The sequence below is a fragment of the Amblyomma maculatum genome, chromosome 7 (genome assembly GCF_055883805.1).
Source record: "Amblyomma maculatum isolate TAMU_Amacu chromosome 7, ASM5588380v1, whole genome shotgun sequence".
Taxonomy (NCBI): Eukaryota; Metazoa; Arthropoda; class Arachnida; order Ixodida; family Ixodidae; genus Amblyomma; species Amblyomma maculatum.
The window spans coordinates 21,866,853-21,892,622 of NC_139350.1; the positions used below are offsets into that span (position 1 = coordinate 21,866,853).

General features: G+C 47.1%; 1 protein-coding gene across 2 annotated transcripts in view; it reads right to left on the reverse strand.

Moving 5' to 3' along the window:
- LOC146182800 (uncharacterized) overlaps positions 1-25,770 on the reverse strand; it is a 106,578-nt gene that overhangs the window by 23,289 nt on the left and 57,519 nt on the right. For both annotated transcript variants that reach the window (XM_084608925.1, XM_084608926.1), the window contains 3 exons: positions 22,326-22,517; positions 2,097-2,503; positions 847-1,009 (listed from right to left, as the gene is read on the reverse strand). In XM_084608925.1, coding sequence (XP_084465051.1) covers positions 847-1,009; positions 2,097-2,503; positions 22,326-22,517 — 762 coding nt within the window. The remainder of the gene's footprint in view (positions 1-846; positions 1,010-2,096; positions 2,504-22,325; positions 22,518-25,770) is intronic.

The following is a 25,770-nucleotide window of genomic DNA, read 5'->3' on the forward strand; positions in this document are numbered from 1 at the left end:
GGAGCTAGCTTATACAAAAAACACGGGCACTGCACCGGCGAAAATGCTATGCGGCTGTGAGTAGAAACTCGTACCGTATGCGTGGTCAGAAGTGCTCAAGAAGCATTCATTTTTCAAATCTTTTTTCTAATGCCTACTATTATTACGAGAAAAAAACAAAATTATCACGATTTTTTGTCACCGGCGCAAGGATCCGCCGCATCGCAATTGAGGCACGGCCGGCGCGGCCATCGCGGCAGCGCTGCCATCGGACAGTTGGCGGCGGTCGTGACGAACGTGGTTTGGTTAATGGGTTTTAACGTCCCAAAGCGGCGAAGGCTACGAGAGACGCTCGCTGAAAGTGGATCTTTCGGCAAGAACTAAACGCGCTTCATTACAGTATGCATTCTGTTTCCAGAAACATGCTCGATCATTGCGAGAAAGCACGAACACAATATATCTGCAGCTTATCGGAGCCGGCACCGCAGCAGACGACGAGGTGACAGGTGTCGGCCTGTGACTTCACCAAGCATTTCAAAATGACGGTCGTTGTCGGTAGGAGGAGCTTCACGGTATCAGCTTCAGTGACATATATCGAAACAAACAATGTGTCTAGGGAGCTCAAATTTCGGAAATAAAATAATAAGGTCCAGTATTATCTAGCAGACTACAAAACTGCCATAAATAGAATGACATTGCATGACCCCATCAAAGCAATCTGTTACAGCCCTTGATTCCCATTTTTCGTGCTTTGAAGGTCCCAGAAGTACATACAAAAAAATTAACGGCTAAGCGCCTGATTAAGCGACCTGATGTTAGCGCATTCAAGCTATATAGCGGAGCAAGGAACATTCACTTCCGACTCACGTGGACAGCAAATCCGTGTTCTTCGACAACAGCGCATCCAAAGCCCATGAAGTTGCTGTTGATGAATGCGCAAGCATTGCCGCTGGCGTCGGCTGTCACCAGAAAGACTGTGTGCGACTGCTCTGGGGCTGCCGGTATGCTCTTTCCTCTGCGGTTGCCGGCCCTACGGCAATGGCAGCAAGCGCGAGTAGTTAAAAACATTCCATAAATCGTGTATAATGGCAGTGCTTTTGGAAATTAAGGCTTGCCTCTCGCATAATATCAGGAGTTTACGCAGGCACGTCCGCGAACCGGAATTGCGAAACGGAGAACTTTGACGCCCACCGTATCGCTACAAAGAATGCAGATGAGAAAATCATTCAAATACAAGGCGACGCAGAAAGGTCGGAGAGACAGACTTGAAACGTTCAGCTTATCGGCTCTCTTTAGATTTTAGGTGTCATCACATAGCTGGGCTTCACTGAAAAATGTGAAGAGCGCAAAGAGCAACCGGCATGGTGAAAACACAAAAAAGAAAGTCAGACCGGTGCTAGTTTAGTAGTAATAGTGACAGCGGATCCAATGATCCTTGCAGTATCTCTGGCACTTCGAGTGCTCACAACACTTACAGATTTGACACTTAGTCCAAATAAATTCGAGAATGAAAAGAGGCAAGCAACCACACTGCTAAAATACTGGGTACGGTGGCTTATGAAGATTAGTTAACACGTCAAAAGACAATCTTCCGAATACTCCGTTGTGTCAGTGACCGACTTCGCAAACATGAAAACTCAGATGACAATGATTCAGGATGACTACGCTTTAGGATCCTCTTCCTGGTCTAGAAGTAAAAATATTACACCTCGACAAAGAATAGAGCACCATCGCGTCTGTATTGGAGGATCTGTGTGTTTAGTAGGACTCATCATTTCAGCAATGTAGATAGGTGTATAAGCACCGCTTATTTTCTTAACTATGTACAGCTGAGACAAAGGCGTGCTTCGTCGTCTCCCTTAGGTAGGTCGTCTTTTATGCTTTTAGTCTCCTTACAGCATTCCAAACTATAACACCACATTGCAGTCAAGAATTATTTCGTGTTATTCAACAACAAGATATAATGCCTCAGCAAACTCTGCGACTTTGCTCGATTGTTGTTACCTTCTTTTGTAAACTTAAGGTTAGGATAGGCATCTGCCAGCACTGTGGTTTGATAAAAGAAGCTGCGACAGAACAGACAATGAAGCAAGCTTCGTGGGCCTGCTCCTTCTCACCGCTCCGGATCCACTAGCCTGGTCTTGGCGTGCTCCTTTGAGGTCATCCTGCCGTCTTGTGCAGGTCCCCCGTGGGCCACCCACCCAAGGCCATCCTCAAGCGCCAACCGCAGCGCCTCTACGAGGAGATGCTCGTAGGCAGCCCTCTCCGCGTGGCGCAACTCGAAGCGTTCTAGGATGTTGAGCGCTTCAAGGAGCACGCTGCCGTGGCTGGGCAGCGGCGTCGTGTGCACCCGCATGCCCCGATACGTGGTGTTGACCGGCTTCACCAGCCCGTCGCCACTCGCTGCCAGGTGTCGGCGAAGGTCGTCGGACGTCAGCACACCGCCAGCCCGCTGCACTGCTGTAGCCACTGCCTCGGCCACGGGTCCTTCGTAGAAGGTTCCCGCGCCTTCCTTGCCCAGGCGCTGCAAGGCCTTGCTGTCAGATAGGCCACTCACAGCTCAGGCTCGCGAGCGAAATATTCACAGGATAGACAGAGAGAGAGAGTTTATTGAAACACAGAGAATCTGACTGACGTTTAGAATTAGGTGGCCTGCTAATCTGTGTGTGAAATGAAATTGAGAAAGAAAGGTGGAAGGAGAGCGTGTGGAAAATGTAAGAATGAAAAAAGGGAAAGGTAAAACTCGAGATTTTGAGTAGCCTTTTAAGTGCGTATGCAACATCCTTTACTTAATGCTGCAAGCGCTGATCGCCCTATCTACATGCTGTGGTCTTTTGGCGACAATCCCATCACAAAGGACTTCTTAAGGGTTTCCAGTTGTGGAGAAAGATTAACTCCCGCCGCGCGCATTTCAGTATTCCTGTGGCTTGTGTTCCTTGCTCCACTAAAACGTTACACTGCAGGAACGTTGTTAGTGGCTCGTATGTCTGAACCTTACCTCGTCACGGATAGAATTTATTAGATATAAAGTCCCGGTGAAAAAGTGTCGAGAACACAAAGTATTTAAAAATTCAACGTTTCCGGTTTAACGCTCTCTCGTTGCTTTGTTTGATTAGCACCAGGTCAGCTGTCACAGAACGCTCGCCATTCAGCCAGTAATCGGAACCCAAAAATGGCAGCGCCACATCCTAAGAAAGCAAAGAAGAGGACCTCACCTCTTGGTCGCCTTCTGTGTAAAAGACTGTACATCCTTTCAAGCAATGCCAAGTAATGTTCACTTCATTTGGAGGTAGCCAGTATGCTGAACGCGTAGCACGACATGCGGCGATGAGAAGAGGAATGAAGGATAGAGAGCGCACGTGTAGAAACCCAAAAGTTTTTTCTGACTGGCTCTTAGCTTTAGTGCTGGCGACTCAGATGCTCATTGTAGGTTTCCCGCCTGTGGTGCATTTGCCAAGCTCAATATGGCTTTAAGCAGTGTGCGAGTGGTCATCTTGTAGTACTCACTCCAACAATAAAGGAAAAAATGGTGCCGAATTACAATGATACATTAGCGTTTTAGACAAGATTCCTGTCGGCAACCCGGCTTAGGTGAAAAAGGGAAAATGCCTGAAAGTGAAAGAGTTGCAGCGTCGGCAAAACCAAATTCTGGTGGTAGCGCCATTCGCATACGTTCTTCACTGGCAACAACAGCCGATACTGTCGAATTGCATTGCAGTAGCGTACCTCTCTCCATATTAGTTATGCCTAAAAAATCGCAGGTTGAGGAGAAAACGCTAGAAATAACGGTTTTAGATGAGAGCGTGTGAAAAACAACAATGGTTCTTTATTCGCCTTAAAGGCTGAGGGAGCGTACTTGTTCTATCCGCTTTATATAGTCGATTCCATTTGCCTAGGTAGCGAAGTAGAGCTGCAGTAAATTTGTGCCAAAGCATAGAAGCTACAGAATGTGGCTGAAGAAAGGAACCTGGACTTGGCCATCTCCCTTCAACAACCAAGCGAGACCAAGCAGCTCGCCGAGCTGCGCGTTCAGTTCAAAAAACACACCCATAACGAACAGTACAGTATACGAGGTCAGAACAATTACCATATGCCAGTCTGCTATCTTTGGAGTCTTATCGGCAAGCTGTGAGGACTGCATATTAAATGTCATAGCCAATTACTTCGAGCAGTACCAAAATGTGCCATGACACACACACACACACACACACACACACACACACACACACACACACACACACACACACACACACACACACACACACACACACACACACACACACACACACACACACACACACACACACACACACACACACACACACACACACACACACACACACACACACACACACAAAAAAAAAAAAACTGGACTGCGAAGTAATGGCTTAAAGGAACACTGCAGCGGTTTTCAAATGTACCAATACTACAGGCTTTTGAAGTAGATTATTTGTTGATCATGCCAGTGAAGTTAGTTTTTCGATTATGCATAAAATGCCTGCGCAATCGTCGACTGACAGCGAGCAATTCAAATTTCCCGCGCCACAGCTACAGAGGAGGAAAGCGGAGGGAGAAACCTGGCTTCTCCGTCCGTCATGGCGTCACCGCGAGGAGCCGGAGGCATTCAGAGCCAACGGAGGGGGTTTTCGGCGTGCGCTGTTCCCCGTTTTGCGTGCGTTGCGGACGTGGGCAACTCATTGTCAACTCATCAGTAGCATGCGCTAATGATTTTTGCGAATTAGCACTGCTGTGTCGAAGCTAGGTTGTGAAGACTGCGAGATCTTTTCCAGCACGGCACGTGACTGATATCTTCGTGGAACCCTTACGGGAGCATTATTAGAAGATAAGGAGTGTACCGCTTAGCTGGATGTTGGCGCATTCATGTAAGGAGCGCAAAGAGCGAGGTTTCCTTCGGTGCATCCAAGCAATCAATCATGGAAGTTGTTCATATGCATGGCCTTGCGAATTTGCACCCGTTGCTGCCTCATCATTTTACATAGCCCTGTCTTTTTAGGGATGCATATTAAGTTGGAAATGAAAACGACAAAGCTCTTGTCATCATCATCATCATCAGCCTGATTATACCCACTGCAGGGTGAAGGCCTCTTCCACATTTCTCCACTTAACCCGGTTCTGTGCTAGCTGCATCCACTTGACCCCTGCGAACTTCTTAATCTCATCCGCCCACCTAACTTTCTGCCGCCCCCTGCTACGCTTTCCTTCCCTTGGAATCCAGTTTGTTACCCTCAGCGACCATCGGTTATCCTCTCTTCGCACTACATGTCCTGCCCATGTCCATTTCTTCTTCTTAATTGTGTGTTTTCTTACAATTGCTTCTTAATTAAGAAGCTCTTGTAAGAAAACACATTTCGGAACACTGTTTTCTCATGAAGGTATGGGTGCGGAGGAGCTGCAGCTTGGCTTTCAACATACGTCAGCCGTCAATTCACTAAACGGGTATTGTGACAGTACGATAAAAATGAAAGGCTTTCAACGTCTGGTCAATGTCGCATGACTCAAGCAGCATTCTGCGCGCATTTGACTTGGTCTCCAGCACAATGGCCCCGTTAATGCCTCGTATGCATTTCAGAGCTCCGCAACCGCGCTTCGCTTATTGTTCATTTGTCTGGTGGCAGCCGTGTACTGTTTCACCCTTTATATAGCATTCTTCGTTTCTCCAAGGTACCACGACTGGCATTCAAAGCAGGATTTGGTACACCAAGCTTTGGGCTCAATTTTCCCGATGACCTTTCGGGCGTGGCGAGAGGCCTGAGACGGAGGTAGTCGGCTAGGGCATTGTTCACTGTCCTTCCTTCCCAAGAAAATGCGGGCCGACGTTTCGCAGAGGGCCATGTAGTTTCTGCTAATAATGACACATACTACTTTTCAATATGCCTACCTGTAACCAAAGCTAGTTTTCATGCCAAATCTACGCTCCCCAAAACGGAAGCGCTGCATCGTTTGTGGGCGTATCTGGTACGGATACATGCGGTAAAAACCCCTATGCTCATTAGTGTTGAAATGGCATACTATAATGACGTTCACAAAGCCGCAGGGAGCTGCTATCAACTCAGCGCAGCGAAGGAGCCGCATCGGCAGCTTCCCCGGTCCTCAGAATGTCGTCACGCTACGTCTTGGCCAATCGCGGGCGGCGGCGCGCCCCGCGGTGCGCCCCGTCGCACGGGCTGCGTATTTCTGCCGAAAAAAAAAGTTATTTCTGCTTTCTTCTGCCTAATTTTATTCTGATATTCGGGTTCGCAGCATGACAAAAAATTGCTTTCTACTGAAAGCCCAATTTTTGCAAAAAGTGCTGCAGTGTCCCTTTAAGGAGAAATGCCCTCCATGTGACTTCGCTCTAGTTAGTGAAGTGGGCATGTATGTGACCAGTTGAAACTGAACTACAGGCAATAAAGTACGCCGCAGGTTAATTGACCAAATTTAATTTTCTGCATTGTCATTGTAGCATGCATTTAAAAAACAACAGTAACTTAGTTTCCTCCCTGCTTCCCGGATTCTGGTTTCTGTTTGTTTTTCTCCCCGCGCCGAAAATGTTCCACCAAGTGAGCAATCTGTGCGACAAATTAAACCTGCATGAGTGATTTGAAAGTTTGCAGCTGGCATAGCCGCATTGCAGGTGATTTGCGAGGAGAAAATTTTCTGCGACGTCAAGAACATTACCCGTGCATTATATTGCCCGCTCCCCACGTGAATAACATTTTTCGAGGCTTGTTTTAAGTCGCTATAAGCATTTCTTGAACAGAATAGTAATTTGTAGTCACAATACAATCTTTCAACGCTCATGTTTTCGTTTGTTCAATAATACCCGCGACGTCCGCGCTGCGTCCACAGGAACATAGTCAGTGCCCATAAGCAAAGCATTGGTTTCACTTCGCTGCTTTTCCATTGTTAAATAATTCAACTTGGTATTTTGATCCATAGTTCCTCGTGCCGGAGAAAGGGACACGCATGCGGTATCACTGACAAGAAATGAAAATAAAAACACGAGTGGCCCTTTCAGCGCTGTTCTTCGCGGTTGCATATCCCTATTTTGAAAAAAGAAAAACAAAAAAAAGAAACAAATGAAACTAAAGAAGCATACGCAACTTAGACCCCGACAATAAACCGACGAATTGCGCACATGTAGTTGTAAAAGATGACTACATAAATCACTGACAATATTTTATTCTATCTTTAACTCTGTTTGAATTTCCTCGAGGAAATGAGTGCGCGTCAGTAGATTGGTCTGCAACTTTTCAGGCGAAAATGTTCAGTTTCTGCATTCAGAGTTAAAGTAACAAATAACACAAACAGAAATATCCCTAACCCCATTCTGATGACTGCTAAGCAGGGTGTAACGCGTTTAATTAATTGATTACTTCCTATGCTTTAAGTTTTAGTAATTTGATAATTATTTCATTACTTTTTCAACGATGACGTTCCTGAAAATTCAGTTGTTCTCACTTTAATCGATTAAAGGTAACAAGCTACTCTTTTTTTTTTTCTATTCAAAAAGAAGCTGTGGTCAATAGTAGCTAGAGCTTTGAGAACCTTGACTTGGCTGCAAACACTGGTGCTTTCCCTCGTGAAACAATGAGACGGTGGCGTTAATGTTTTTGCCGCGACCGGGGCACCGCCGTCGCTTAGGCAGCTCTCGACCCCCTCCTGCCAGCTTAGTGTTCACTAAATTCAGCTCTGCAGCCACAACACACAGCACAGAAGAGAGGATATAGCTCGAGAGGCTGTGCAAAGCAAGCAAACAGCTGAAATAATTCCTGCTGCTATAGTGTTTTTTAGTATCTGAAGGGAAAATGTGTAGACCATGCGGCCTTATAAAGGGGCAAAAAACATGCAAACAAACAAGCAAAAACAGAGCATTCAAGGCGAGGATGAAAAAAAAAGCATTAACACAGACCAAAGAGGTTATAATAAAGTAACTTCCTGGAGTGGAAGTCGCCTATACGGCCAATGGGCTCGGGTAAAGCCCGCGGAAGCCATCTTAAGGAAAAGTGAAGGGGGGGGGGGGGGGGCAAGCAACGCCCTGCCAAGTGTTGGGAGCGCAGTTCACTGGTGTTGCAGTGCATTTGAACTGTTCAAAAGAGATTTAAGATCTGATGCAATGCTGTGGGTTGTCTGGCGAGCCAAACCGAACGTCTCGGAATTGATTTGAACTATTTAGATTTTTCTCTCTCAGTGCAAAAGTCCCTAATCAACATCAATATAAAACCTTTCATTCAAGCCGTAGCAACGAAAGTGCTGCATGATCGTGTGGCTTATCTTGGGGATAATAGCACTGAAATTATCGTAGGTCTTAATTCATCAACATCATCAGCCTGATTTTACCAACTGCAGGGCGAATGCCTCTCCCATATTTCTCTAATTAACCGGTTCTGTGCTATCTGCATCGACTTGACCCCTGCAAACCTCTTAACCTCATCCACCCACCTAACTTTCTGCCGCCCCCTGCTACGCTTTCCTTCTCTTGGAATCCGGTTTGTTACCCTAAGCGACCATCGGTTATCCTCTCTTCGCATTACATGTCCTGCCCATGTCCATTTCTTCTTCTTAATTTCCACTAGAATGTCGGTAACTTGAGTTATTTCTCTGACCCGATCTGCACGCTTTCTATCTCTTAATGTTGCCCCTACCATTTCACTTCATTTATTCCACCATAAGGGCCCGAAGGCATTACGTTCCATAGCCCCTGAACTGTCCTCAACGTAAGTAGAACACTCTTGGTTAGCCTCCACGTTTCAGCCCCATAGGTGAGTACAGGTAAGATGCAACTGTTGTATACTTTCCTCTTTAGCGATATCGGTAAGCTGCTAGTCATAATCTGCGAGTGCTCGCCAAATGCGCCCCATTCCAATCTTATTCTTCTTGTTATTACCTTTTCATTGTCCTGATCTGCGGTTACTACCTGTCCTAAGTAGACATATTCGCCTACTACTTCAAGTACGACGCTAACTAATGTAAACTGCTGTTCCTTCATGAGGCTGTTGAACATTACCGTAGTCTTCTGTATATTGATTTTAAGCCTACTTTTCTACTTTTCCTGTCTAGGTCATCAATCATTATTCGCAGTTCATCTGCCGAGTTACTTAGCAAGGCAATGCCATCAGCAAATCGTAGATTACTGAGGTATTCTCCATCTACCCTTATCCCTAAATATTCCCATTCCAAGTCTGAATACTTCCTCTAAGCGACCTGGGAATAGTACAGGGAATATCGTGTCTCCTTGCCTAACACCTTTCTTTATGATAATTTTATTACTTTCTTTATGCAGAACTATGTTTGCTGTGCAGCCACTTCCAGCACTTTCACGTACGGCTCGTCTACCCCCTGATTTCGCAATGCCTGCATCATCGCCGAAGTTTCAACTGAGGCAAATGCTTTTTCGTAGTCTATGAATGCTATGTATAAGGGCTGGTTATATTCCGAGCATTCTTCTATCACCTGATTGATGGTATGGATATTATCGAGAGTAGAGTACCGTTTCCGAAAACCCGCTTGATTTTTTGCTCGATTGCAGTCTAAGGTTGCCCTGATTCTATTAGCGATTACCTTAGTATATACCTTATACGTAACAGACAGTAGGCTGATTGGTCTGTCATTTTTAAGGTCCTTAGAGTCCCCCTTCTTATGAATGAGGATGTTTGCATTTTTCCATGATTCCGGTACTGTTGATGACACCAGGCACTGCGTATACAGGGTGGCCAGTTTTTCTAGCACGATATCCCCCCCCCCCCCCCTCCGTCCTTTAACAAATCTGTAGTTATCTGATCCTCTCCAGCTGATCTCCCCCTTTTCATAGTTCCTAATGCTTTTTGACGTCGTCCTACGTCACTGGTAAAACGTCTCACTGTTTTTCCCTACCGCCAATCTCATTACGGTCTTGACTATTTTGACTGCTGTAGAGATCTGTATAGAGCTCCTGGGCTACTTTGACTATCTTGTCCATATTCGCGAGGACATTGCCCGCCTTCTCCCTTATCGCATACATCTGGTTTTTGCCTATGCCCAATTTTTTCTTTACCGCTTTAAGGCTTCCCCCGTTCTTTACAGCATGCTCAATTTTCTACATGTTATACTTCCTTATATCGGCCACACTGCGCTTATTGATTAGCTTTGATATCTCGGCCAATCTGGTCTGTTGGACTCGAAGTTTTCATACTCTGGCGTTTCTTAATCAAATCTTTCGACTCCTTAGACAGCTTACCGGTATCCTCTCTAACTACCCTACCGCCTACTTCTACAACGCACTCAGTAATGATATCTCTGAAATTACTGTTAATTGCTTCTAGGGTAATGTCGCCATCAGTTATAGCCGAGTCATTTAATCCCCGCAAATCAGGAAGCAACACAAGATAGAAGAATACAAAGCAGCTTAGAACTGACCATTCTAAAATGGAAAACGGCAGAAAACATATTCCTCAAAACACATCTACAGGAATAGATGAAATTCTGATCAAGCTGATTAATGAACTGATTAATGAACTTTGTCCACAAAGTAAGGAAACGTTGTTAAAAGCTTTGGAAACAGTCATAAAGAATATGCAAATTCCGGACAGCTGGCGGCAGAGTAAAATGAATTTGATTTATAAAGGGAAACGAGAAAGGATGCACATAAAATCCTACGGGCCGATTACCATAACATCTGTTATGTACAGGTTGGCCATGCAGGCGATGAAATTAAAGGTGAAAGCATGAGTAGAAGGTAAGAATTTACTTGGAGAACTTCAGAACGGCTTTAGAAATGGTAGGCGCTTAGATGATTGCCTGTTCGTGCTTACCCAATGCATCAAAATATCTTGAGTGGAAAATAGACCTTTGTATTTGGCCTTCCTGGACATAAACGGAGCGTACGACAACGTATACAGGGAACGCCTGTGGAACATATTGTTACGGGGTAGTTCAGCTTCTAGCAGAGGGCGGACACCGAAGACAAGGCTTTCCAACGGACGTTCTCTGTAGGCACCAGCCGACGCTGTTGAACGTCGTCTTCTCTCTCAAAACTCACGAGAGTCTTCTTCTTTCCTTATGCGTATGCGTTCTTCTTTCCTTATGCGTTGCACCGCCTAATGTGACACTACCCCGGCGGCTGAAAAGCACCGTCCCGGTGCGTACTAGCGTCCAAACCAGGGTCCATGTAGTACGGTTTTAGGCGTGCAACATGGACCGTCTCGGTGCGTGGTGTAGAGGCATGGCGGACGGGATGCAAGGGCGCAATTTCGTATGTCACTGGTGTCACTTGTCGTAAAATACGGTAGGGTCCTGTGTACCGGGGCAAAAGTTTTTCCGAGAGGCCAACGCGGCGAGCTGGAGTCCAGAGCAGCACGAGAGAGCCGCAAGAATACTCGGTGTTGCGATGACAGGAATCATAGCGACGTTTCTGGGAGTGCTGAGAGGCTGTGAGTCGGTTGCGAGCAACAACGCGGGCAGCATCAGCTCGGGCTATGGCGTCACGAGCATATGAGCTGGCAGGGGTGACAGACGGGAGCAGGCTGTCAAAAGGAAGCAGAGGTTCACGGCCGTATAAAAGATAGAAGGGGGAGTAGCAGGTAGTGTCGTGACGCGACGAATTGTAAGCGAATGTCACAAATGGCAGCGTTATGTCCCAGTCGCGGTGGTCATCAGAAACGTACATAGACAACATGTCAGTCAGTGTCCGGTTAAGGCGTTCGGTAAGCCCGTTCGTCTGTGGATGGTAGGCGGTCGTGAAAGAATGACGAACGTTGCACAGCCGTAGGATCTCGTCGACTATACGAGCCAGAAAGCAACGGCCACGGTCGGTGAGCAGTTGGCGGGGAGCTCCATGGACGAGTATAACGTCGTTGAGGAGGAAAGCAGCGACATCAGTTGCACAACTGGTTGGTGTGGCTCGTGTGACCGCGTAGCGTGTTGTGTAATCAGTGGCCACCGCAATCCATTTGTTCCCCGATGCGGACAGTGGAAAAGGCCCTAGAAGATCCAGACCCACTCGAGAAAATGGGTCTATGGGGATGTCGATTGGCTGCAGAAGTCCAGCTGGTAAAAGTGATGGCTTTTTCCGGCGTTGACAGCGGTCACAAGCAGCTACGTAACGGCGGACTGCGCGATATAGACCTGGCCAAAAGAACCGACGACGCACACTGTCGTATGTGCGAGAGACGCCTAATTGACCCGCTGTAGGAACGTCGTGAAGCTGTTGAAGGACGGCTGAGCGTAGGTGCTGAGGGACGACTAGTAGAAGGTCGGGGCCATCAGGTCGCATATTGTGCCGGTATAAGGTGCCGTCGTGGAGCACAAACAAACGAAGAGAAGGGTCATCGCGATCGGCGCTGAGGCGATTAATAATTTCGCGAAGCTGAGGGTCCTGGCGTTGCTCATGGCGAATGTTGGAGAAATCAGAAATAGAGAGCGCGCAAGCGTCATTGTCACATTCAGGTTGGCTTGGCGGGTCGACTGGATGACGGGAAAGGCAATCGGCGTCTCGATGCAACTGGCCAGACTTATAAACTACTGAAAAATTGTACTCCTGAAGGCGCAAGGCCCAACGTCCAAGGCGGCCAGTAGGGTCTTTGAGTGTAGAAAGCCAACACAGTGCGTGGTGGTCAGTGACTACTGTGAATGGCCGCCCATACAAGTAAGGGCGGAACTTTGTAATGGCCCAAACTAGGGCTAAGCACTCACGTTCAGTGATGGAATAATTTTGTTCGGCCGCAGAGAGGAGTCGGCTGGCATAGGCGATGACGCGGGGTAACCCGAGCTGACGTTGTGCGAGAACGGCACCAATTCCATGACCACTTGCGTCGGTGCGCACTTCTGTGGGCGCTGACGGATTGAAGTGAGCCAACACTGGCGGACCGGTGAGGTGGGTAATAAGAGCGACGAAGGCGGCCGATTGTTCGTGGCCCCAGGTAAAGGAGACCTCTTTTTTCAGAAGCTGCGTGAGCGGACGGGCTATTTCTGCGAAGTTTGGTACAAATCGCCGGAAATATGAGCAAAGACCAAGGAAGCTACGCACGTCGCTGCTAGATTTCGGTTTAGGGAAATCCCTTACAGCACGAATTTTGTCGGGATCCGGTTGGATGCCATGGGTGTTGACTAAATGCCCTAGGACCTTGAGTTCCCGGCGACCAAAGGTACACTTCTTGGAGTTCAACTGAAGGCCAGCTCGTCGGAAGACGCCCAGAATAGCCGAAACACGATGGAGGTGGCCTTCAAAGGTTGATGAAAATACGATGACGTCATCGAGGTAGCACAGACATGTGGTCCATTTGAGCCCGCGTAATAGGGAGTCCATCATACGCTCGAATGTCGCAGGGGCATTACATAAGCCGAAAGGCATCACCTTGAATTGGTAGAGGCCATCCGGGGTGACAAAAGCCGTCTTTTCACGATCTCTTTCGTCAACAGAGATCTGCCAATATCCAGAACGGAGATCGATGGAGGAGAAGTAGTTAGCACCATGCAGGCTGTCGAGAGCGTCGTCGATCCTTGGAAGAGGGTACACGTCTTTCTTTGTTATCTTGTTTAGGTGTCGATAATCAACGCAAAACCTCCAGCTGTTGTCTTTCTTTTTGACGAGTACTACCGGAGACGCCCAGGGGCTGCTCGACGGCTCAATAATGTTGCTTGCCAACATTTTCTCTACTTCGTCCTGAATGATCCTGCGTTCGGAAAGAGCAACTCTGTAAGGCCGTCGATGAATAGGTCGGGCATCTCCAGTATCAATACGATGTGTGACGACGGACGTTTGGCCCAGGGATCCGTGACCGAAATCAGAAATGTCGCTGAATGACCGCAAAAGGCCGGCAAGGGCGTTGGCATATTCGGGACGCAGGTCAGAGGCAACCATGGCTGAGATGCGGTCCTCCGGACTATGTGATGGGACAGGTTGTGCAGGTACGTCGGCGTGACGGTCGGACAGCACTGCAGAAATGGTAAAGGTGGACAAAGGTGACAGCTCGGCAAGGAAAATGCCCTCCGGGAGAACTTGTGAAGACATGCTGAAGTTGAGTACGGGAACGTAGGTGAGGTTATTCGCGACGTGTACAATGTTATGAGGTAGGGCGATGTTGCGCTGTAGAGTGACGTCGGTGATGGGGTTGACAACGTAGTCGCCGTCAGGAAGGGAGGGAAAAGGTGACATGGGCACGTATAGTGCAGCCTCGGGAGGTAGGCGAGTAAATGTACTGGAGCGGAGGCGAGGCTGGGATTGGTCAGCACTGGGGTCGTGAACACAATAGGGCAGGGCTAGGCGCAGAAGTCCGGCGGAACAGTCAATGAGAGCGGAATGGGCTGTTAAAAAGTCTAGGCCTAAAATCACGTCTTGAGGACAAGTATTAAGGACGGCGAAGAGCACAGGGACATGGTGGCCGGCGATGCTAACGCGTGCAGTGCACATTCCGATGATGGCAGCAGTTTTTCCATCAGCAACGCGAACTGTAGAGGTGTTAGCGGGCGTAAGAACTTTTTTGAGGCGCTGGCGGAACGACGAACTAAGAACTGAAATATGGGCTCCAGTGTCAATGAGAGCGGGCACAGGGACTCGATCTACGAGGACATTGATCAGGTTGCGGCGTGGTGCGATGGTCGAAACACAGTTGGCTGTCCGGGTTGGTAACGCAGCGTCACGTCTGGGCGCTGCGTTGCCTAGTTTCCCGAGCCTTGGTACGTTGGGGACAAGCTGCGGCGACGAGTAGGTGATCGGGAATGGTGGGCTTGAGGCGATGGAGAACGGCTAGGACGACGGTCTTGCTCTGTGTTCTCAGTACGAAGATGTGCTGGGGTGACAGAAACGCGTCGTGGTGCATAATAGTTATGGCGGGCAGGGCTGTAATAAGGTTGAGAGGGGGGAGCCGGACGGCTGCGGCACCCCCCGCACCCCCTACCCCCCCTACCCCGCACCTCCACCAAGGTGTTACGGGGTAGTTCAGCTTGTAGCAGAGGGCGGACACCGAAGACAAGGCTTTCCAACGGACGTTCTCTGTAGGCACCAGCCGACGCTGTTGAACGTCGTCTTCTCTCTCAAAACTCACGAGAGTCTTCTTCTTTCCTTATGCGTATGCGTTCTTCTTTCCTTATGCGTTGCACCGCCTAATTAAAAGAAGAAGGTATCGGTTATGAGATAATAGAGTTGATACAGGCAGTATACCGGGATAACAAAGTAGAAATTACATAGGAAGGGATAAGAAGTACGGAAGCTGTCAAGGTATGCAAAGGATTAAGACAAGGTTGTCATCTATCACCGCTGTTGTTCATGCTTTATATGATAAACCTGGAACGGAGGATACAAGAAAGTAACCTAGGTTTTAACCTGTCATATAGATTAGGTGGAAAGGCAGTAGAGCAGCGCCTCCCTTGTTTGATGTATGCAGACGATATTGTGCTGCCAACTGAGAGTCTGGAAGAATTGCAAACTCTAGTTAAGTATTGCGGCGCTCTAGGCTTCAGCTTAGCGCAGTTAAGTCGGGTCTCATGATTTTCAACGTCTCACCTGATCAGGGTCGTAAAATACAAGGCCATGAAATACGCGGAATAGCAGAATATAAATATTTGGGGGTATGGGTAAACGAAGGATTGGCATACATTGAAAAGCATGAGAAATCACTAAAGGCCAAAGGGCGAATAAATGCCGGGGTAATGAAGCATAGGGCATTGTGGGGATACAACAGGTGTGAGGTTCTTAGGGGTATTTGAAAGGGAATTATGGTGCCCGGGCTTACTTTCGGTGATGCGGTTTTGTGCCTAAAATCACAGGTACAGTCGACATCAGAAATAAATCAGAAAGAAATCGGTTGATTAGCACTAGGTGCCCACGGCAACCCCTTCATGGATCACTGCCTTGTCGTGGCGGAGGGGCTTGCGAATCTCGATGAAGTCGTGAGCTCTGCTGTGTAGGGCCACCGAAGATAGACAGGCCACGGCAGAGAGTTCTGACAAAATGTGATTCACTGGAGAAGGTAATGGCAACCCACTCCAGTATTTCCTGCCAAGAAAACCCTATGGCCAGTCACAATACCATTAAAGATATGGCTCCGGAAGATGAGCCCCCCAGGTTGGAAGGCGTCCCACATGTTACTGGGGATGAACAAAGGGCGATTCCTAGTAGCTCCAGGACGAATGAAGCGGCTGGGCTAAAGCAAAAAGGACGCTCAGTTGTGGATGTGTCGGGAAGCGACCGGAAAATCCGATGTTGCAAGGAGGTTTATCAAATAGCAACATGGAATGTAAGATCTATGACGCAAGGTAAACTGGATGTCGTCAAGCGAGAAATGGACAGATTGAACATTGATATCTTGGGTATCAGCGAGCTCAAGTGGACCGGAATGGGAGAATTTAACTCCGGCGACCATTATGTCTTTTATTGTGGGCACGAATCCAAGAGAAGGAATGGGGTCGCTCTCATAGTAAACAGAAGAATAGGCAAAGCAGTAGCTAGGGTACAATCCCAAAAACGACCGAATGATTTCACTTCGGATCCAAGGTCACCCTTTCAACATAACAGTTATCCAAATCTATGCACCGACCACTACTGCTGAAGAAGCTGACGTTGAGAGATTTTATGCGGACCTACAATGTCTTTTAGACCGCACCCCATCATCAGACGTCGTTTTTCTCATAGGAGACTGGAATGTTAAGGTCGGGAGTGAAGAAATATCCGGAATTATAGGCAAGTTCGGTCTTGGCGAGCCAAATGAAGCTGGGCAGAGGCTAGTAGAGTTTTGTCAAGAAAACAACCTGACCATAGCGAATACTCATTTTCAACAGCACAAGAGGCGCCTGTACACATGGACTTCACCGGATGGTCTGTACAGGAATCAGATTGATTATATTCTTTGCCGGCAGACATGGTGAAGCGCTATACAAGCAGTAAAAACAAGGCCTGGGGCCGATTGTGGCACCGATCATCAGCTTCTTGTTGCCAAAATTAAGCTTCGATTGAGGAAAACGCAGAAAACTAGAAGGCCTTTCAGGTATGATCTGGATCAAATTCCATTAGAATATGCTGTGGAAGTGAGGAATCGATTTCAAGAATTAGATCTAGAAGACAGAGAGCCCGAAGAGATGTGGACCGATGTTCGTGATATAATACAAGAAGTTGCTACTAAGGTAGTTCCAAAGCAAAAGAAATGCAAGAAAGCAAACTGGTTATCTGAAGAGGCTTTGCAAATAGCTGAGGAAAGGAGGATGGCAAAAGTTATGGGGGAAAGAGAAAGATACAAGGTTCTCAATGCGGATTTTCAGAAAATAGCAAGGAGAGATAAGAATGCCTTCCTGAACTTACAGTGCCAAGCAGTTGAGGACAACAGCCAATTAAGGAACACAAGAGCTCTGTATAAGACAAAGATATCAAAGGAAGCTTCTGTGCTAAGCTGGGCGTGATAAAGGACAAACGAAGCAAGGACGTCACTGAAGTCTCAGAGATAAAGAAGAGGTGGCAGGAATACATAGAAGAACTGTACAAGAAGGACCCGAAAGTGCAAACCCAACATAAGACAGTTGTGATTACTGATCTCGAGCCGGGCATACTGAAGAGTGAAGTTGAATGGGCCTTAGCCAGCCTTGCTAAGAATAAAGCTAGCGGAATTGATGGCATTCCAGCTGAGTTGCTTCAAAACCACAACCATGACGCTGTTAACATAGTGCATACATTATGTCAGAAGATTTGAGCAACCCTGCAGTGGCCACAGGATTGGAGGAGGTCAGTTTACATCCCCATCCCAAAGAAAGGCAGTGCCAAAGATTGTTCCAACTACCGCACGATCGCGCTTATTTCGCATGCTAGCAAGGTGATGTTGAAAATCCTCCAAGAGAGGCTGCAGCAGTATATGGATCGGGAGCTTCCGGACGTGCAAGCTGGGTTTCGCAAGGGCAGAGGAACTAGAGACCAAATTACCAACCTTTGCTGGATCATGGAAAAAGCAAGAGAGTTCCAGAAACCCATCTACTTCTGCTTTATTGATTATGCAAAAGCGTTTGACTGCGTAGATCACAGCAGATTGTGGCAAGCTCTCCAAGAGATGGGAGTTCCAATTCACCTCATCTGTCTTCTCAGGAACCTGTATGAAGGGCAAGAGGCCACAGTCAGAACTGGGCATGGTCTTACTGATTGGTTTCCGATCGAGAAAGGAGTGAGGCAAGGCTACATACTGTCGCCCTGCCTATTTAACCTATATGCAGAGTGCATCATGAGGAAGGCCGGTCTGGACGAGTCTTCAGTTGGAGTGAAGATTGCTGGAAAACGTATCAACAACCTTAGATATGCGGATGATACCACTTTAATGGCAGAAAGTGAAGTGGAACTCAAGAGACTTCTGATGCACGTACAAGAAGAGAGTGAGAAGTTTGGGCTTAAACTGAACATTAAAAGACAAAGATCATGGCGTCTTGCCCTATCAAGTCCTGGAGCATCAATGGACAAGAAGTGGAAGCTGTGACAGATTTTCTCCTCTTGGGCTCCAAGATTACCTCGGAAGGAGACTGCAGCCATGAAATTAGGAGACGCCTGCTTCTGGGAAAGAGAGCAATGGTTAGCCTTGACCGCCTAGTAAAGAGCAGATACATTAGTCTGCCAACCAAGATCCGTATAACTCGTGCTATGGTCTTTCCAGTTGTGATGTATGGATGCGAGAGTTGGACTGTTAAAAAGGCTGACCGCCGAAGAATTGACGCATTTGAATTGTGGTGCTGGCGAAGACTCTTGACTGTTCCTTGGACTGCCAGAAGATCAAATCAGTCGATATTGTCGACCATAAACCCTGACTGCTTATTGGAGGGTCAAATTCTAAAGTTAAAGCTCAGCTACTTTGGTCATCTGATGAGAAGAGAGGAGGCGCTGGAGAAAGATTTGATGTTGGGAAAGGCTGAGGGTCGCCGGAGAAGGGGTAGGCAGCGAACGCGATGGTTAGTTGGCATCCTCGAGGCACTGCAGATGAAGTTATGTGATGTTAGGAAGATGGTGAAAGACCGGAAAGTGTGGCGTGACATGGTCCATAGGGTCACGAAGAGTCGGACACGACTGAACTGAACTGCCCACGGCAAAACCACAAATGAGGCGGTACAGGGAGATATGTGCTGGGAATCTTCAAAAGTACGGGAAGCTGAGGGTAAAATATGTGAGGAACGCCTTAGGAAATCGGACAGTAACAGATGGCTAGCTAAAGTATTTAAATACCTATACATAAAAAGCGTTGACTTACAATGGAGGAAAAGAACTAGGAAACTAATCAGTATGTGTGGTGTTCACAAGGACGAAAAAATAAAGAGCGTTAAGCAACAGGTGAAAAACACAGAAGGTAAAAATTGGATAAATTCGATGGAAAAGAAACAGAGTGTGGAATACCAAAAGTGGAAAAGGCAGATCAGGGAGGAAGCTTTCTTTGATAACTCAAGAGGCAGTGCCCTACTTTTTGAAGCTAGATCAGGGTGCCTTAGAACAGCTACAAAAAGAAATTTAACAATGAAGATGACGCACGTGCTTTATGTGGTAACTCCAGTGAAACAATTTACCATATTATACTAGAATATAATGATATCCATCCGGATGTCGATGCAGGCGCAGTCACTCTTCCTGAAGCTCTGGGGTTTAGAGATACCAGTGGCCGGGTGAATAAATCGGCGGTGGCATCTAGCAAAATACGACTGGAAGATTGGCGGCTTAAAAGCATAAATGTGACATGTTGTTAGTAATGTAGAGACAAACATTCAATAAATAGTATTATATAGTTAAACAATCTAGAACAATAATTAAGATATTGGGGTATTGTTAATACGGACACTTTGGTTTCCGACCAAAACTGTCCATAAAGCGAGTCATGCATAATAACGAGTCATGAATAAAAGCGAAAAGGATTGTATTGAGACAAAGGTTTATAATCAATGACTGCTTTTGTACATAAGGGTGCGCACTGGACTCGAAATTTGACGGAACTTCGGATTTGGAGTGCATTATCCTTGTCATCGTTGTCCTCTAAACATTGTGCAGTCTGTAGCAACTCGCGCACCACGACTCGCGTGATGGTGGGCTTTGGGTTGGTCGAACTTTCGAGCACGAACTTTTCCCTCGGCCGAATAATCTGCGTCCCATTCTCTACTCACCGACACTTCCAAAATTGTCTCGTCACTGAACTAACCAGCCGCTAAGTATCCGCTAAGTAGTTGCTTGAGATTCTCCTGAGACGAGAGAACAGCCGAGCTGTCGCTACTACCCCCTTCTCTACGAATCCGTCGACTCGAGATGCCATGTATGTTCTTAAAGTTTGTCAGCCATCCTCTTGAGTATTCACGCCTAGACAGAGCGTAGAATAATTTTGCTCACTAAACATCACCCTGTTTTACTGAACAAAACATTACGCAAGTCATCACAATTAAAACCTATCAAGACGAATGAGAAGGAATGAACGGTACGTACCCATAATGTTACCGAGGCAGCGAGCGTTCTCTTGAAGTATTTCGTCGCTCTCAACAGCACCATTCGCGCGCAATTTCCCAAACCGCATAACAAGGCTGGCTCCATTTCTTCGAACTGTGCTGGGCGCTGTTGGTCTGTGGCGGACTCTACGATGGCGGCCTTGAGCCATTTATTGCAGCCCTGTAGTATCGATGCTACCATCAACTTGGAGAAGCTAAGGCCTACCTTAATTTGGGCCAAGTCCCTCAGGGTTTGGATTGACTGAGATGGCTTTTTCCGCTTGTATTCACAGATTTCTTGCTTCGCGCCTGCGTTCAGCTCCGTCTTTTTGCGTTTAACTACCGCCATGCCAAAAGCCAGACTCAAGTTGAGGGTTACAGGCTCCTGATGCTTTAAACTTTCTTGCTTATAGTTAACCTTTCTGCCTTTTCCGTTCTGCTGATTCTCTCTTTTTTTTACCGTGTACTGTTTCCGTAAGGGAGCGAGGGAGTCAAGTTGGCAAGCTGCTATGTGGAGGGCTATCGAACATCCCATCTTCCAGGCGGCGTTTGTATGCGTTCTTATGAAACAAACGCTGCAAGCTGAAGCATGTTTCGAACGACGGCTAGCCGACTACGAAGAGCTCAGATGTTGTCAAGGCCGCATCGAAGACTCAAAGCGAAGCCGACATGCGGACCGCCTGGGGTGCAAAATGTGGCAGTTCGACAGCGCAGCAGGGACGAAAACCAGGAGCATGAGGGAAGCGCGTCCAGGTCGGGACGCACGGTCCCGGTTGCGTGCTCGTCGCCTTTCTTTTGCCGCTCTACTTTGTGAGTGTGTTAACTCTAACCAAAAAGCTTTAACGGCTCCGTGGAACACACATTGTGCTTTAGGAAGGAAAAACTTCAGTTCCCGCCGCCACTTTAGGCACTTGTCTTTCTTCCTGTCATGCCTTCCTTACGTTTTTACCAGCCTCTCTGTTCACGTTGAGCAGAATTATCGCAACCACATGCTGCTATTTTCCCGACTGCGGCCTCTCGTTGCGGCGCTTCCGCTGCACCCAGAAATCTCCCGGTTCCCACATTTCCAGGCCTTTCTTACTTAGCTGACCCTCGGTTTGTTGTGTACATTCCTCTCCGCTCTTGTGCTTCAACCCCCCCCCCCCTCCTCCGCAAAACGGCAGCAAGCCCGCTTTGGTTCTTTCCACCCCCACAGGACTCGTTCAGGCATCCGGCCGTATCGGCTGTCACGTAGGTTTGCGGGCGACGTGCCCTTCTTTAACTTACGTTTGGACTCCTCTGCTTTTTGGAAGCACTATCCACATTAACGAGACAAAAATACACGGGCCCAAGTGGACCGTGTGCACTCTTCCCCTGTCCATTGTCCAGACAGCGAGTTTTCATATTAACGAGGCATAAATACATTGAAAATATTTCGTCCGCAGAAAAACTATCCATAATTCGGGTCTTCCGTATTAACGGGGCACGACTGTACCTGCAAGCGGCCGTTTTCGCCAGACTAGAATGACCCCACTGTTTGTACTGTTTCTGCAGGTACCAGGGACTAAGACTCATTGGCCTTCACTGCCATGGTGTGATCACTGAGTCATCGGTAATACTGACATCAGGAGTTCCATAGAGTGACAGGAAGACAAAGTGCCATTTTTAAAACAAATTTTCCCGACAATAAATGCTTTTTTTTTTTGCGTCGGCCTAACGCCGGCATGACGAGAAAGACCCGAACAGTCGAGTCTTCATAAGAAGAAAAATAAAGTAGTTATTCGTAGAGCTTCTTTAGCCTTTGAAAGCAGTAAATAAAAAAGTGTGCAACAAATCATTTCATTTTCTTCCGATTACTCTGAGACTAGTGCTGCTTGGGTCTAGATGGCAAAATTTTTACTTACAATCTTTTGTAGCTCAGTGCGTGTTGTGACACAGGCATGTAGTTTCACATATACAGACTCCAAGCCTACCTCTAGAAGATTGGCAAGTGGTTTGTTCTGCAGAACTTGTCCCGCCCAAGGCACTGGCAAGAAGAAGCGTCCTCCCACCAGACCGCGCAGCTTGGCTTCGTACGTGGACCAATGCGACGTGTTCGCCACGCCCACCGGGAAGCCGTCGCGCGCCAGACGCACTGCCGGTGTCAGCACCTCTGTCATCGTGACCTGCGTGCACAGTCCTCAGCTTACAAAGAGACATTACCACACAAGTGCGAAATTGTCGTTAGGCATGAAATTATCGCATTTAAATAGAATTCCGAACACCTCGTTCCTCGCAGTGTGTTGGTAGTTGCCGCTGATGTGAATCGCTCAGATTCGCGTAGACAAAGCGGCTATGCGCGCTCAAAAATGTAAATGTAAACGACCCGATTCGTGTTCCCTGAGGCTTCACGCGGTGAAGGGTAGAGGGGGGGGGGGGGGGCGGAAGAATTGAGTGTTCACAATCACAATACAGGGCTTTTTTTAATGTGGCTTTGGAAAAATGATTCGAAATCTAACACATTCTATTCTTTCTCAATTGGCTTATGACACTTAGTACTTAATTTTAGCGACTCATGAAGAACGAAACGCAATAACTTTCCTATCTTGTGTGAGCTTCCGAGAGCTGTGTTAGTTCGGTTGTAATTCAAGAGAAGTTTGCCATAACAATTTCAAGCCCTTGAATGGCGGTATGTGGAACACCTAGCCTGCTTCTCTCGCAGCGCTGCACAAGCCTGAATGAGGGCAAAGGAAAACATTAATCAATAAGTAGTTGACCAGGGCGCACCATCCTCAAGTCAGCAATAACAACCAAATTTGGGTAAGGGTTATTTCGTAATCTGTATCATTCATACTGCTAAACATGGTATCTTGGGTTGCTTTCGAGGACTGTGTATGATTCAAAAAGTATTAGTACTCTTCATTAATGAACACAAACTCGGCTTCCTCCATTGCTTGAACAGAAAAATTATTTCTTCTACGGTAAGACTGTACACCCATATGTTAAGCACGCGGAGAAAGTAATGACATTATAACGCTAATAACATTAGCACAATAGTATATATACTAAAGATCTCGTCAATTCAATTTCTTCCCACGGATGTGCCAGATCGGTACTTGGCTGGGACGACAAAATTTGTTTGGAAGACGGGAGTGAATGCTCACTGGCGTCCACCCAAGCGTAGCCATAAGGTTAAAAAGCAAAGCTACCTATACAGATTTCTCCTTAACAAGATAACTAGTTTGAGAAAGCTGTATAGTTTTCCTTTGTATCCCTATATGGGTGCGCTTGGGTGGATGTCAACGCGAGGATAGATGAAGGCGCGTACAGGTTAGGAAGTGACCATAAACGTATTAGCCTGCAGATGGTAAAATTGGTCAAAAGGAAAAATCAGAGAGCACAAAGAACGAGATTTTATCCGACTAACAACTAGAGCTAATATAGCATCGGATATTGAGGAAACGATAGAGAAACACCTCATGGACGAGTGGGATCATACGTTAGCACAAATAATCCGTACAAAATTCGAGGAGTTAATCAAATTGGTGGAAAGGTAAGAGGACGCTATAGTAACGGATGGAATAGTGAAATTAAACAAGCAATCGAAAGAAGACGGATGCCTTCTAGAGAACACAGAGAAGGTAAGAAAGCGCAGCTATCTCAAGAGAACATACAGAAGATGGGAATCCTATCGGCAAAAGAAACTGGAAGTGTAGATACTCGTGCAGGATAAAATAAAGCAGCACGCCTATCGTTGGATGACTGAAATGAGCGACTCAACTAACGAATCGGTGAAGGCATTCTGGAGCCATATAAGCTGTCTGGGTAAGAGAAAGCAAAGGGAGCAGGAACAGATTCAGGACGCCGAGTGAAAATGTCTAGAGGGTGATGACGTCATAGGATACATTGCCTGCTTGCATGAACGCGCGGGAATGTCCAGTCTTAAGTCCAAGTGTAGTCTTATCCGAATCTAAAATACAACTTGCTTTCCTGGCGGCAACCGGGTGCTTGTACGAACTGACAAGGGTTATTGAAGACTGTAGGTATTTTTGTTCCCTAGGCGGGGAATTTGGCAATCGGCTGGGAATAAGACGGGGAGTTCTCCGGAAGTCAGTCGCGTACGCCTCCGGCGTTCGTGCTGACCAATAGTTGATTACAGTTTACATAACATCCGGCTGCTTGTGCGCGCTTTTCGGCTCTTCGAAAGTTGAAAATTGGAAATTTTGACAGAAGTGTCTGTCTGACTTTGCATAACTTTTATACAACAGTGCAAGACACTGGCTATCAAGCTTCGCTCAGGTGCGTTCTACCATTCCCTGAGCGATTTCAATACGAGCAGAATGCATTTAATATCAACTGGAATGCAGAATAGATACCTCCATCGCTCACCAGCCTCTCGAGGTTTGCATTGCAAATAAATTACAACTATATTCAACGCACTCCGAAATATTTAAAAGGGAGTGTAGACCAACCTCCCTCCAATTATTCACAAGCACTTGACTCTTCAGGTCGCAGGAATGAAAAAAAAAAAAGACCACGCCGTAGTTATCCCCGTAAAGTCGTCGGAAACCGCCAGAGTGAAAGTAAATGAGAGAAAAGAATAACGTAACAAGCACAAAATACCGCATGCGCTCTACAGTAACCCCTCACCAGTTTCCCTGCGTTCGCCCCATTGGGGCTTCGTTGATTCCCTCAACACGCTGCCACCAGTGAGTCCGCCGCGCTTCGCTTCCGTTCCCATCTTATTTTTGTGCGCAAATCAGCGTGAATTCCTGACGAGTGCGAATTTCAAAAAGCCTTTCTCTTGCAGTTTCTTTACCTGTCGGAATAGCGCGTGACAACAGTCCGTGGGGTGCCAGCAAACAAGTCTGCCTGTACCCATCTACCACCCTTGTCGGTATACTGCCGGTCCAGTCTTTAGTTTGAATGCTGGTGGCCAGTCTCCTAGCCGATCTGAGCGCAATAGCCAGCACATAGTCTGCGCGGATGCCGACAGATTGTGCGCGTACGTGCCGTCGCCGTTATTTGCCAAGAAAGTGCGCTATTGTTATAGTCGGCGAGAGGCCTCCCTTGTAATGCACGGAATGTATTATAAGCGAAAGCTCAAGAATAGACCATTAGAAGAGATCGCTTTATGTTTTTGTAATCGGATTTCACGAGTTCCCCGTACGGACGTCTTAAGAATTGAGATTAACACATGAGTAGTGTTGCGTTGTTTCTTTTAAATTCTTTCGCAAGCATCGTTTTGGAAGTTTGAAGGCGTAGCGAGCACGAGCGTTTTAGCTCCCGCGTATGCGCCGTCCGAGCCAGATCCGATGACACCAGCAAAACTACAGCTGCAGCAGCGGCGCCCCACACCTCCCTGCCACACGCACGTGAAGCTCGGTAGCGTCGGTGTATTCAATATGCATGCACTACACGCACACAGGAATCGCGCAC